The 14,731-nt window shown below is 37.4% G+C and overlaps 1 protein-coding gene across 1 annotated transcript in view; it reads right to left on the reverse strand.

Moving 5' to 3' along the window:
• LOC104453605 (receptor-like protein 50) overlaps positions 1-872 on the reverse strand; it is a 1,463-nt gene extending 591 nt beyond the window's left edge. The window contains exon 1 of the mRNA XM_039310939.1: positions 236-872. Coding sequence (XP_039166873.1) covers positions 236-872 — 637 coding nt within the window. The remainder of the gene's footprint in view (positions 1-235) is intronic.
• Between the last annotated feature and the right edge of the window lie 13,859 nt (positions 873-14,731).

Here is a 14,731-nt window from a genome sequence, read left to right on the forward strand (position 1 = left end):
TCATGAGGAAATTCTCCTTGTAGGTCGCAATCATATAGGCTCAGAGTTTTCAAGCTGGAGAAATTTGCTAAGAACCGAGGAACTATGGAGGACAAGTTGTTGCCATCGAGTTGAATGACTGACAGATTAGCAAGACTCATAAGGGAAGCATTGATAGGACCAGACAAAGAACAATATGACATGCTCAACACCTCAAGTTTTGGCACTGAAGAAGACAACGCGTCGCACCACTCACTTCCCTCAGCAAACACATCAACCCCATCAAGGTACAACTCCCTTAACTCCCCTAAATCCCCAATCATCGACCTTAAATTGGGCTTCTTAGGGTTCAGCCAAGCCCAACTGAGATCAAGAGTACGTAGCTTTGTCAGGCGTGAAAGCTCCCCAGGAATATGCCCAGTGAATCCAGCATTGGACAAGTTGAGATATGCCAAGCGGCTGAGATTTGCAAGGCCCAATGGAATCATCATGGAGTTGAAGTCGTTGAATGCCAAGTTCAGGCTCTGAAGGAACTCGAGCCTGAAGAGGCTCGACGAATCATCAATTCCACTAGAGATTGACTCTTTGCTCAAATCGAGACCGACCACGAGGCCGTCCTCGCACGTCACGCCACTCCATGAATCGGCGCCTTGGTCCCAGTGTACTAGCTTGGACGACACAAAGCTGTCGAAGACGAGACTGTTTCTCAGCTCGAGCAACAACGATCTCTGGTCCACGCCAAGACACTGGGAGGACGCTGAAGCCATAGCAACATCAGAGAAGATTGAGATCGTGGATATCGCAAGAAGAAGCCATGGGACGATCGAACCGTTCATCAGAGGAAGAGGTTGAGGAAGAAAGCGGGAAAAGGGAGTCAACCGAAACAAAGTCATCACTGAGGAATGGAGGAGTCGTCCAGGGGAAGCGTGAAGCTTTGTGTTGATATCCGGGCTGTCATTCCTTGGGCACCAGACTCTGGCTTTTATTTCACTTTCGACGATAGTGGCGCATATAGTCTTTATTTAACATGCTTTTTAGATCGAAACGAAGGCCATACTTTTATTTTCAAAGAGAAAAAGGAAAATAAAAGAAATCCACCTAAAATATTGAGATTAGAACTTCACATCCCTCGGAAATATTTTTGGCTCTCTTTTTTTTTTTATATAAGATCATAAAACAAATGATATTACATGATCGGTTTCATTTTTGTACTCACATTAACATGTAGAGATCCATTAAAAGTAAATAATGGATATATATATATATATAGACATATATATATATATATATATATATATATATATATAATAGCGTTTGACCATAAAAACCAAAATACGTATATTATATTCTCTTTCTTTTTATTAAATAAGTAGATTCAAGAAACAAAATCAAAAGATTTATTTATATTTGAATTTAATTGTAAATATTTTATAGTACTATCAAAAAGCGGAAAAGGTATAAACTACATTTTCGGAAAATACAATGAATTAATTAGGAAATATGAAATATGAAAATACAATAATATGTTCAAAAAATAGAATGAAAAACCAAATACACAAAAACTAAGAATGTACTTCTTTTCATTAAACTAAAAGTAAAAATAAGGAGAAAAAGGAAAAAGGAAAAAAGTCAAAAGATGAAAAGGGGCATTATCTTCAGTGGTCTAAAGGAAAATAAAAAGAGGGGAAAATTCAAAAAGATTTAAAACTAAAAGAAAGAAAAGAGCAAGCGAACTATATGCGTGTGGAATTGATCCACCGTTCACACTGAGAAAGCACCATGGGCCCACAGCCATCGGGTTATCACCATACTTTCTATTACTTTATGCAACTTAAAGAAAGAAAAGAAAAGGGGAATTATATGTGTATGGAATTGATCTATCGTGCACGCTGGTAAAGTACCATAGGCCTATCTCCACCGGGCCATCATCATACTTTCTATTACTTTATGCAACTTAAAGACAAAAAGGAAAAAGCGAATGATACGCGCATGGAAATGGTCCAGCATGCACGCTGGTAAAGTACCAGTGGCTCACCTTCATCGGGCTATCACCATACTTTCTCTTACTTTATGCAACTTTTAATATATATATAACGTGTTGAAGGAGCAATCAATAAAAAACTACCCGATTAGATATAAACTCCCAGCACAACACGCTAGGAATGTACCATGGGCCCACCTCCACCAGGCTATTACTATGTGCGTGTTGAAGGAGCAATCGAAGTAAAACGCATGGCAAATCCTGATAGTTGCCTCGAATTTCTCTTTAGGTATTGTATATTGATATATTTAAAGGTTTCTTCCCTTATTTTTGTTGAAATATAATGTGGAAACCGAATCTTGAAAATGCCGTAAAATTAAACGAGGAACAATAAAGGACACTAGATATATACGTGATTCGGCATGAGAGTCATTAACTACATTCACGAGGATAGTCAACAACAAATAATCTACTATCAAGTAGGAGAATTTTTTAGTCGCTCACAAGCTCAACTGTTTGTCCACCCAAACCCAAAGACTACGTTTGGCTATCTAGATTTCTAATCAAGATAGGACTAAATAGGATAAGATATAAAATCCTGATATTTTGATATATCTTATTCATTGTTTAGTGAATTGCAATAATAAAGTTGAATATATTCACATCATGTCATGTATCTTTTTTTTGGCATAAATTGCATATTGGTATAAATGAACCTAAAAGTTTACAAACAGAGATAGTAAAAATCTCTTATGACAATATTCCCTAATTTATTTTTATTCTTTTTATATTTTATTTTCCTCTCTTTCTAAATTATTTTATTTATTATTTTTTCCTTTGCATCATTCTTTAATAAAAATTTATTAAATAGTAAACTATATTAATATACATTAAATGAAAAAAATACCTAAAATATGTAATAAATATAAATATGTATTTATATTAATGTATTGAATTTAAATTATAAAATAGAATTAAATTTGAATATATAAATAAAAAGAAGATTAAATTAAAAAATTAAATTTTTATTTTTTTTTTGTTATTTTGAATTTCTTATGTTAGAATTCAATATTATTTATACTGAAATATAATTTGAATTTTTTTAATTTAATAAGTTTATTATTCGATAAAAATAATTCTCTTATTATAGATATTAAATATCATATCTACTTTTATCTCATCTCCTCATTTTCCTATTATATCCAATATAATCATGTCTTAAACAAGTATTATATGTAAGATAGGATAAATTTTATCTTAACAATTAAACTCAATCAAAGTGTTTATAAATAAAAAAAAAACAACTCGAGTGGATATAAACTCCGAACACAACACAACACTGCATGTCCAAGCCCAAACAAATGCTCTCGTACGGCAAAACAGAAGAACGTTCTTCTCTTTAGTGTGCTGCCGCTGTCAGGAGGGAACCGTTTGTCTTTTATGTGTCCTGTCAACAAACCTAACCTTTTTTTTTTTTTTTTGGTCAGAAACAAACCTAACCTTGACCGGTGAACAAGTGCCCCTTCATCATGACGAGGCTGCGAAGAAACGACTACTTCTTCTAACGACGAGGGAGAGACCATCGACTCATGAGATAAGAGTTATTCCCAGAGACCACATAAATATATTTGCGACCAAGACAAGCAGATGCCAAAGGGGCGGGGCACTCTTGAAGACAACTTGTTGCGGTTGCTCTCGAACATGAAAATACTCAAATGTTACATATTGACATAATAGTTTATCTTTATGATATGTCACAATCAATAGGTATTTATACCTAAACAATAAATACAGGAAAGGAAGTAATCTAAATTAACAAGCATATTAGTTATCTTAATCTAACAAGGAAATTAGTTGTCCCAGGAGATAACGAAATATCAAAGAATATCCATAACATCCACTTACATCTCTAACAATATCCTTTAATAGAGAATTTTCTAATATTTATAAATGTAAAGCCCATAAAAATGAGGACATGTGAGAGGGATCTGGAAAATTTCGTGCAAAATGGGCAATTTCAAGAACAGAGAATTGCAACAGAGAATTGCAAGGGAGGAGGGAGAGAAAAGCAGGGGATGCTTCGGCTTGGAAAGTGGGAGCAGTCAAAGTAAACGCCCACCGGTGGGGACGATTCTGTCTAGTGTTAACGTTCGTTGCGGGATTGAAGATTTCTCCGCGGACTCGTGCATAGGGAATAGGAGCAGAAACACGTTTGGGTCTTTCGGCTTTTCTTTATTCGTTTGTGGACTTTCTTGGTGTTGTTGCGCGGGCCAGACCAAGAAAAATCAAACTTCAATGAATATAATATGACTAGCTTTGGGAACTAGCTTATAAGCTCTGTCTGGTGATAAAAACAGAATTTGGTTTATTAGAACAATCGAAAAATTTGCACTTCAAGAAGCATTAGATTTTATATTGGATCCATACTCGTCATGGCCACTGAAGCCAATATCGAATCGGCGATGGATTCGATTTTCATGTGAATGGGCCCGATTTTGGATCGTAGATAGTCAACGAACAAAAGATTGCTGAAAATGACACAAGTTCTCTATGACAAGAGAGTATCTTTTGATAAATTATTAAAATTTTATAACTAATTGAAAATGAAATTTTTCCATCAATTGATGTTTGTTTTTTGTTAATTTGTGCTTGTGTCTGCTTAAGTATTGTGAGTCTGCATTGGGAACGTATCTATTGAGGCTGACTTCCACAATAGATGCTAGGTAATATTCCATGTTCAATTTTTCTTTGCTTTTCCACCTTTTTTTTTTTGGTCAGAAAAAGGAACTTCATTCACTATAACGGAGGATTACAACCAGCTGCTAAAGCATAGGAAATTAGGAGTCTAACAAAATCAAAGGAGGCGAGATGGGCCAATTTTCGGTTAGGGCACCATTTCTGTGGGCCTTTGCGGCCCAGTCCGCTACAGCATTTGCTTCCCGTCGGCAGTGTCTAACCCTAACGCAAGAGAAGCTGCGTAGGAGATTGATGGCTTCCTCGAAGATAGGTCGAACCTCCCACGGCGGTTGGGTGGAATCATTGACTGAATCAACCAATATCAAGCTGTCCAATTCGATTACCAATTCATCATGGATTTTGCTGATCTTCAGCAGATGGTGAAGGGTGATTAACAACACCATAAACTCTATCTGCAAAGCCAAAGAGGCGACAAAGGTCCTGGTAAGTCCGTCAATCATTTTGTTGTTCTGGTCTTGGCATATACTGGCCATTGTCCCTTGGTTGCTGTGGCTGAAAAGCCCCATCAATATTCAACTTGAAGGTACCTGGATCTAGAGGTCTCCATAATTCACCATTGTTGAGCTGCTGTTGATCTGTGTCTATAGGATTACAGTAGGCGTATAGAGCTGATCGAGCATTGGCTAGAGCAATATCCACAACTTGACACGCATCCAACTGTTGATGGCGAAAGATGAAGTTATTCCATGCTTTCCAAATGTGCCAGAGGACATAGGCCACAGTGTCCGAATCAGGTACGGACTGTTTGTGCATAAACATTGCTGCTATCCATGCGTCTACTCTTTGTATAGCCTGCAACTTGATAGGAGTGTTGATCGCCGAGTCCAACCAAATGGTAGTGGTCCAAGGACAGAGCAGGAAAATGTGTTCCGTTGATTCAGGTGTGCTATTGTGACAGAGAGTGTAAAATGGGTCTAGGGTTATTTTCCTATGAAATAGATTGGCTTTTGTGGGTAAGTCATTGTGGCATAGTGTCCAAAGAAAGAACTTAATTTTGGGAGCTATCTTCAATTTCCAGGGTTGTTTCCACAATGTTTGTGGAATCTGGTAAGAAGGCGAAGCTTCATTCTGATGTTTGTTAACTGTTGATTGCCTAATTGCTTGGTAACCACTTTTAACAGTATAGTTGCCGCGTGTGGTTTCTATCCAAATCAGTTTATCCTCTACATAAGAGGGACTTACCGGGATGGTAAGAATCTCCTAAACAGTGTGGTTATCATAGACTCTATTAAGTAGTGGAATATTCCAAGCATTAGCTTGCATATCTAGGAGTTCGGCGACTTTAAAAGGCTCATCGCGATTCGCCGGGCCACCCAAAATTCCTTTGGGCAGCCAACAATCTTCCCTAATTCTGATTCTTTGCCCATCACCTATTGACCATCGAAGTCTTGGAAGAATTGAATCCCAACCTAATAATAGATCTTGCCAGCCCCAAGATGGTCTAGTACCTCTATCAGCATGTAAAAAATCCCGAGAAGGAAAATAAATACCTTTGAACAGCTTACTCTAGAGTGCTGTAGGATGTTGAATCAGACGTCGAGCTTGTTTTCCGAGTATAGCCTTATTGAAATCCATGAGATCTCGAAAGCTGAGACCTCCTTTAATCTTGCTCATCTTAAGCTCGTCCCATCTTTTCCAGTGGATCTCAGATTTAGTGGACTCATTCTGCCACCGGAAGCGGGCGATCTTCTTTTCAATGGAAATACAAGTAGACGCCGGAATTTTAAATATAGACATAGCGTACTGTGGGATTGCCTGAACAACGGATTTAATGAGGATTTCCTTTCCACCCTTGGATATTAAGTTTTCTTTCCATCCTTCTAGTTTTGTGTTCACTCTCCCAATAATCCAAGCAAACATTTCCTTTCTCAAATGTCCCCAATCAGAGGAGATTCCCAAATATTTCCCAGTTTTGACTAACATTAGGACTCTCATAGTATTTCCCAGATATGGAGAAAGTGGATCGCCTTGTCTAATGCCCCGGGTTGGATGGAAGTAGGTTAACTGCTCACCATTGAATTTTACACTGTAAGATACTTAATTTTTTAAATTTTAAATTTTTTTAAATTTTAAATTTTAAATTTTAAATTTTTTTGTTGTTATACACTGCATTACCCATCTAACCCAAGTGGTATGAAATCCTAACTTCAGAAGATAAGCTTCTAGAAAATCCCACTCCACTCAGTCATAAGCCTTTTGCATATCCATTTTCAATACTGCTTGAAAAGTTTTCTTGCGTTTCCTAGTTCGCAGTTGATGTAGCACTTCTTGGACAATGAGAATGTTGTCTTGGATCTGGCGGCCATTTACAAAGGCACTCTATTCAGTGGATATTAAATCAGGGAGCCGGGGTTTAAGTCGATTTGCAATCACTTTAGATATAACCTTGTAGGCATAATTGCAAAGACTAATAGGCCAGTATTAGTCGAGGCTTTCTGGGTGTGAAACTTTTGGAATCAGGGTAATGATGGTTTTATTAAGATCTGTAGGCATAAACCCTATTCTAAAGAACTCCTGTATTAACATAAAAAGATCAGCCCGCAAAGTATCCTAATGTGTTTGATAAAAGAGGCCATTCATACTGTCTGGTCCTAGAGCTTTAGTTATCCCCAGCTAGAAGGTTGCTATACGGACCTCTTCTTGAGTAACCTCTGCCATCAAAAGATTATTCATTGCCATTGAAACGACTCGCAGGCATTGATCAATGATGGGCTGATAGTCACGGTGGCCTACGGATTGGTAAAGGTTGGTGAAGAATTGTGTGGTCATATGTTTTAGAATACTGTCATCCCAAACCCATCTTTGATCGCTATCCTTCAGCATGTGTATTCTGTTTCGCTGCCTTCGTTGGATTGTTGTTGCGTGAAAGAATTTAGTGTTCTTGTCCCCCCACTTTAGCTAACTTATTCTGGATCACATTGCCCAAAATTGCTCCTCTTATTGCCATAATCTTTGTATCTCCGCCTTCATGTTGCTTACTGACTGCTTATCATAGTGGTTGTGGGGCTGGTTTATGTGATTCTGGAACTGTAGTTGTAAACTTGCTATTTTGTTGTGAGCTGTGGAAAATTTCAGACAACTCCATTTAGTGAGGGCCATCGATACTAGCTTGAGTCTTTGTGTCAGATTGTGATTTGTTCCATGGCCTGAATTCTAGGATTTATCAAAAACTTTGCTACACTCTTTGTCCTATAACCAAAAGGCTTCAAAAATGAAGTACTTATGTCGGCGCCCTGGTAAAATGTCAGTTGTTAACAGTAAAGGACTATGGTCAGAGCGCACTGCAGGTAGCGCAATAACTTTTTCTTCAGGGAAAGCAAGACGCCATCCGTACGTACAAAATACTCGATCTAACCTTTCTTTCACAAAATCAGCTCCTTCCCGATTGTTCGTCCAAGTATAAGCACAGCCCTTGCTGTCCATGTACATTAAGGCACAATCTTGTATTACTTGTGAGTTGCTGTTGAACGCTTGCCAACCTTCTCCCAAAGGTACATGGCCTCATTGAAATCACCAATACATATCCAAGGTAATGTATTTGTAAAGGCAATCTGTCAAAGTTCTGTCCAGAATAATTGACGAGGTTGATAAGCTGCGGGTGCATGGACACATGTCAGACGCATAGATAGGCCACACCTAGAATCCATGCAAATCATATCAAACAAATCTTGAGATGATTGATTCATGTTTACCGTAAGATGATCATGCCACAGTAGAGCCAGTTCTCCTGCCAGACCAATAGGATTTAGAATATAAGAGTTTCGAAATTTCAAGCGTCGCTGAAGTCGAAGGATCACCTTCTCTCGATTCTTGGTTTCCATCAAAAATACGATGTCGGGCTTTTCTTTGGCCACGAGGGCCTTACGGGCTCGAACTGTCAGGGGAGAGCCCAGACCCTGACAGTTCCAGCTTATAATCTTCATTTGTGCAAAGGCAATTGTTAAGAGCCAGCCGCCATTGCCCATTTTTCTGCCTCAGTAGCCAACAAGATAGGAGTTTCCATAAGAGTTCGCTCATCTATTGCTCCTTCTATAGTGCTACGTGAATCGTAAAGGGGTGTATCGTTTAATTTTCTTAGCCGCTCCTGCTCTTGTGGATAGCCTTGTATTATTTAATTTCCTATGATTAGAAGGTTCCATTGCTTGTTGCTTAATGTTTTGTACTTCGGTGGGAACAAGGGGTATGGGGTAAGTACCTTCACACATTTGAGGGTGAATGGCGTAGGTAGCAAGGTCTAGAACATTTTTAACTGGATGATTCATACCTTCAACTTCCATTTCTAATGTTGTTGGCTCTGTATTTTGACATTTCTTCCCATGTTCAGGTACATAGACTACTACACTTGTGGATGCGTCTCTTGGCTCTGTATTCGACATTTCTTCCCCTGTTCAGGTTGTTGTTGGACTCTAGAGTCTAGTTCATTGCACGACAGTAGTGCTGGAATAAAATGTGATGATGGAGGAGTCTCTGGCACAACCTCAGAATCGGTATGTTGCTGCTTCTCATAAAAGGCTCTCCAGTATGGGCTATACTCTTTAACTTCTGCCCTCAACCACTGTCCATAAGCCATTTTTTCTTTCCCTTCCATTTTTGCTTTAGTGAAAGAAACATCCTTATAGTACATTGCATAATGACCTATTTTGCCACAAGAATAACAAAAGTGTAGGAGTCGTTCATATCTAAAATTGAGCCAAATTGCCTTCTTGGCTATGCGTATAAGTTGCCCTGTTTTCACCGGATCTCTCAGGTTGATTTCTACACGAGCTTTGCCAGTTCTGATTGTTGTGCGCTCTTTAGTATCTAGTCTGACATCAACCACCTTTCCAATATTTTTCACAACTCTGTAAATCATAGTTTCAGAGTACCATTCTAGCGACAGACCATAGATTTGTACCCAAAATGCACAAGTTGAGAAATCATAGTAGTGTAGAGGCGTATTAGGTATCCATGGTTTGAAAATGACCAAATGGCCAGAAAACAGCCAAGGTCCACCCTCTTGTACCTTTTGTTTTTCATCTTCCAACTTAAACTTAGCAATGTAAATGTCACATTCGCGTTGAGTAATTTAAACCTATTATGTTCTCCAAGCCCTCTTTAAGGTATTCTGAAAAGCTTATACGTTTATAGAAGGATTAGATGGGACTTTACCTACCAGCATTAACTTACATTCTTCTACTTTTTCCAGAGGTGGCTGGTCATCCCATTCTTCGATTTCATGCTGATGCCACAATCGACCCAGCCGGTGGCATAGAGCAGCAAGTCGAGGGTCCTGTTCTTCGTCCCGAGGGTCCATCTGAGCGAAATTCCGTTAAGATGGAAGGACAATCCGTGTAGCTTTCAGTTCGATTTCAACCGAGCAAGTGTAATCAGAGTCCATGCATGAAGGGCGAAAGGGGATATCGAGCGGTAAAGAACAGGGGGTAGAGGTATAAACTTAGAAGAGATGAGGGGATGGGGTCGCATCGACGTCTTCATTTCTTCAAAAACCAGAGAAGAAAAAAAAAACAGCGGAATAGGAACGGAATATGAATCTGGTTTTGGTTGACTTAAAATTCTATGACATAATGAAGGAAGATGGAGAAATTGGCCATGTGAGGCGTCGATGGGAAGACAAGAAGCTGGGATTTGCATGGATTGCAAGAAAAGGACGGAGGTCATGCGAAATTGACAATTAGGGCTTCAAAACAGCATATTATCATGGCAGTAGGGAAGAGCTCTTCATATCGAGAGAATGTCGCTCTTTGCTTTTCCACCTTAAGTAATGTTATCTTGCACAAAGTCACGACCATATGCAAGACTCTCTTTGAATGAATGTCCGGTGATGAACGAGATTGATTTCTAAGTGGTGTTGAGGTTATTTATCAATGGCTACTTAAAAGAGGTCTAATCGAGTCTAGTCGACTAGACTCGACAATTTAAGACTTGAATACCCGACTTCGTCAAAGCTCAACTATTTTGGTTCAAGTTTGACTATATATATAACTTGGTTTAATCCGACTTGGTTATTATAAATGAGTTTTTGTTGGAGCTTGATTCAAGCTTGAGCTCAAATTCGACTTTCTTAAAATTTGAACATATGAGACTCAAACTTAACTCAGTCTTGCATTTGAACTTGTAAATTATTTAAGCGAGCTTGAGTAGCTTGATTGGCTTGCATATGAAGAAGCAATTAAAATCTAATTTCAAAGAAGCAAGTGAGAAGATGCTGGTGAAGCATCCGATCGTTTCAATCTAGAGTGTTTTTTATCTTATTCAAGTTGAGTTTTTTTCTTCGTATTGAGATAAATCTATTTTTAATCCTCTAATTCATAATATTTATGCGATTGTATGCACAAGAGAGCAAGCCATAGCAAGTTCGATGGATTACCTTCTTCGAAGGTAAAAACCCTGATAATTTCTTCACATTTTCCAATCATCACCAGCTGAGGCCACGGCCACCAAATCCTCAGGCCTTTCTCGCGTCTCTCGCTTTTCCACTTTTGTCTTGTACATATTACGTTCTTATTTTTCCTTAAATAAAATTAATTCCTTCAAATATCCTTCGAATTTTAGATAATCACGTCACGTGTTTGGTGTAATTCAAGAGAGGATTAAAATGTTTGAGAATTTTTGAAAATCTCACTTGCCTTGAGACTTCCAAATTTCCCATTTGACCCCGTCTTCTTCACCGCCAGTTTTGTCAGATCCACCGCCATCACCACCTCGATCTCCAGACGGTACTCTCAGCTTCACCGTATCAGTGGCAAAATCAGAAGAACCCAAAATAGCATCAAAAGGGGATTTAGATCCTTCGAAAATTGGAACAATTACCACTGGACGGAACTCTTTGTAAGGGCAAACGATGTCCACCAAAAACATATCCACTCACAAACTCCCACTTGTTTTCTTCTGGGATTGTTGCTTCAAAGAATGGTTCGGGTATATCAAGGGACGACCCACGATGCAAGACAAATCGAATGAAGAGAACAGCGTGAATGGGGAGCACAATCGGCTGGACGGCGATGACAATTAGTAGTGGTCGGAGGCGATGAGGATTGCATGGTGTTGGAAGTGACAATGATCGGCTGTTATGGAGGTGGTCTTTGTGTGGTGGCCAGCTATGTTGGATGCGTCACTCCATCAATCCACCATCAGAAGAAAATTGTTCAAGTATTTAATATATATATATACCCAATCCGGGTTTATCCCACCCTTTAGCCCGAATTTTTTATCTAGCATTTTATCCCGGTATATCTGGGTTTATCCAATCCGGATGACATCACCAAATGCCGAATATTATGTTTTGTTATTCTATCCCGACTACCAAACACAATTTTAAAAAATTATATAAGGACTTGACTGAGAATGGGGTAAAGTTGAAAGAGTTAATTCCAAAAAAAAATTCACGGATCCAATTGTACAAGTAACATAAGTTAGGCGACTAAAATCGAACTTAATCTTTTCTACTAGCAAGGGAACGCTGGTTGGCTAGGCCATACAAAACATCATCAACTAATACTAGAAGTTCTTAAATAATTGATAATGAGGATAGGAAAGTATATTTGTAAAGTTCCAGCATCATGTAAACTCTATCTACTGAAAATAATTAAGTGCCAATTTTTCATGTAAATCTCGGCCATTATACTTTTTAACGTAAATTTTGAACAGTTCAGTCTTTTTCTTTCCATAACTATCCTTTATTCCTTTCTCAACTTTCTTAGAAAAAAAAATTTGTTTTTATATTAAGGCTATGTTTAGTTAAGGGTGGGCAAATTACTACTTTCATCCTAAATTTATTGTACAGATTCCAATGTAGTTCTAAAGTTTTCAATTGGTCAAAAATAGTACTAAATTTTTTCATTAAATTCCAATGTAGTATTGCTAATCAATTTTCTCTTGAAATTACTAATATGGTAGTCTAGTCATCACTCACCATCCTATGGGATCAGCCAGTGGTCTACGTCGACAAATTTATTCAAAATGCTTTTTGAGTAATTTTATTTTTACTTTTTAAAATGTTTTTCTTTGCTTACCTTTTTATTTTCCTTCCCTACTTCCTCTCTTTCTGTTTCCTGTTATCCTTTTCTTTCCTCTTAACATCAGGTCGGCAAAACAATCCTCAAACCCTTCATCAATAGCGCAGCATGCCCACAAAATTATATTAATATCGGTAGATATTGCGTAATGTTGAGATTTGTATAAACCACAGGTTTTTTTTTTTAATTTACCAATCTTGAAAACTGCTGACCAAACCCCATTCATAGATTGCATGCAATATATTATTTGTGCTTACAGGAACTATGGCCTCGTTTGATTCAGTATTCCCAAGGGGCTTTCAGGGCTGAAAGCCTATTGGGAAAAAATTTAGGTGTTTGGTTCAGCATTTGGAGATAACCAAATGCTGGCCTTTGAAATACTGAAAGCCCAAAGTAGGTAGGGACTTGCTTTGAGCTTTCAGCATTTCGGAAATGCAAGTCCACATCTACTGTTCATCCGTTGATTTTTTTTTTTAAAACCAATCATCTTCCTCACACCCCAACCGCCGTTGATCGGCAACGGAGTTTCATCGGATTTTATTTTTATTTTTTAAAATAATAAAAACCCTTTGCAAATGTTGGGTTCACTTTTTCTTTTTCTCTTTTTGTCATTTTTATCTTTTGACAATCAATAGCCCAACTTTTTATCAATACACTAAAATGATCACTAATTAACGAAGATTATTAATACTACAATAATTAAAAAATTATTCAAAATTGAAAACAAACCTAAAAGAACCCTAGGCCAAAAGTTGAACTTTGCATCTAATCTATAATCAAATTATTTTAATATAATTTTTAATTAAATTTACTAATATATCTTTTACATTGCTCTCAACATGAAAAATGTATGTCGCGACCAAATTTTCAAGTGTGAACCACCTAGGTTTGGCTAATAGATTGTTAAGCCTAGACTTAGCTCGGGCTCTCCCAAGCCCATACCAATTCGCGACTTAGGTTCAAGTTCTTAACATGCAATTGATTTTTCAATTAGGAGTCGCCACTAATCTATTTTTTGTGGGTTGATTAGAAACCCAAGCAAAGTAACAGAAGATTTACTTTACTCCTACGAATCAGAGATTTATGAGTTCGGGGACTTGGTTACGCTAGATTTCTCTAACACCCTTTCGGTACCTTTCTTTTTTATTTCGAAAAATGTTTGGCAGGCAGCTTGAATTGATTTTAAATCTATTTCCCTAATATGTAAGGTGATCATACGGGTGCGCAAACCACCAATTTAACATCCAAGAAAAACAATGAATAAATTGCAAGACTTACCTCAAAGCAACGAAAGCATTTGCGTTGTTAGATCAGAATTCACATCAACAACCCTAGATATGATTTCTAATTAACACGCAATTTCTTGTTTTTTCACTTAATTAATGAGAATCGTGATTTATGCACTGCATGTCACTAACTTAACATGAAATGATATGACATGGCAACATGACTTAGCTATATGACCTAAGCGAATGACATAAATAAGCATGTAATCTATCCTGAAGCATGAGATGGATTTATTCTAAAAAAAATATTTTTTTTTGTATTTTCCATGAGAATCGAAATTAAAGAAATGCAACACTTAAATATGCAATCTAAATTAATCTAATGACCTAATTCTAATGACGGGCAATTTCTAATTAAATGAACCTAACAAAAATCACTAAATGACGTGCATTGTATGAACCTAATTCTATATGACGTGCACATGATTTTTTTATTTTCATAATAAGCATGCAATCTATCCCAATATGCAATGACATGGAAAGAATGCCATAATTCTAATTTTTTATTACGAAATTCGAAATTAAAATTGCCAAATAATTAAACGTGCAATTCAAATTTAAAGCTAACATCCTAAATGATTGCATTTTTTTTGGATTTTTATTTAAGGAATTCGAAATAAATAAATTTCCTATTCTAAACATGCAAAATAATCCTAAAATAAGTAATATTCTAACATGAACCTAATCTAACTCAAATATAAATTTTGGGGTTT

Source organism: Eucalyptus grandis, chromosome 4 (genome assembly GCF_016545825.1).
Source record: "Eucalyptus grandis isolate ANBG69807.140 chromosome 4, ASM1654582v1, whole genome shotgun sequence".
In the NCBI taxonomy this organism is placed as follows: Eukaryota; Viridiplantae; Streptophyta; class Magnoliopsida; order Myrtales; family Myrtaceae; genus Eucalyptus; species Eucalyptus grandis.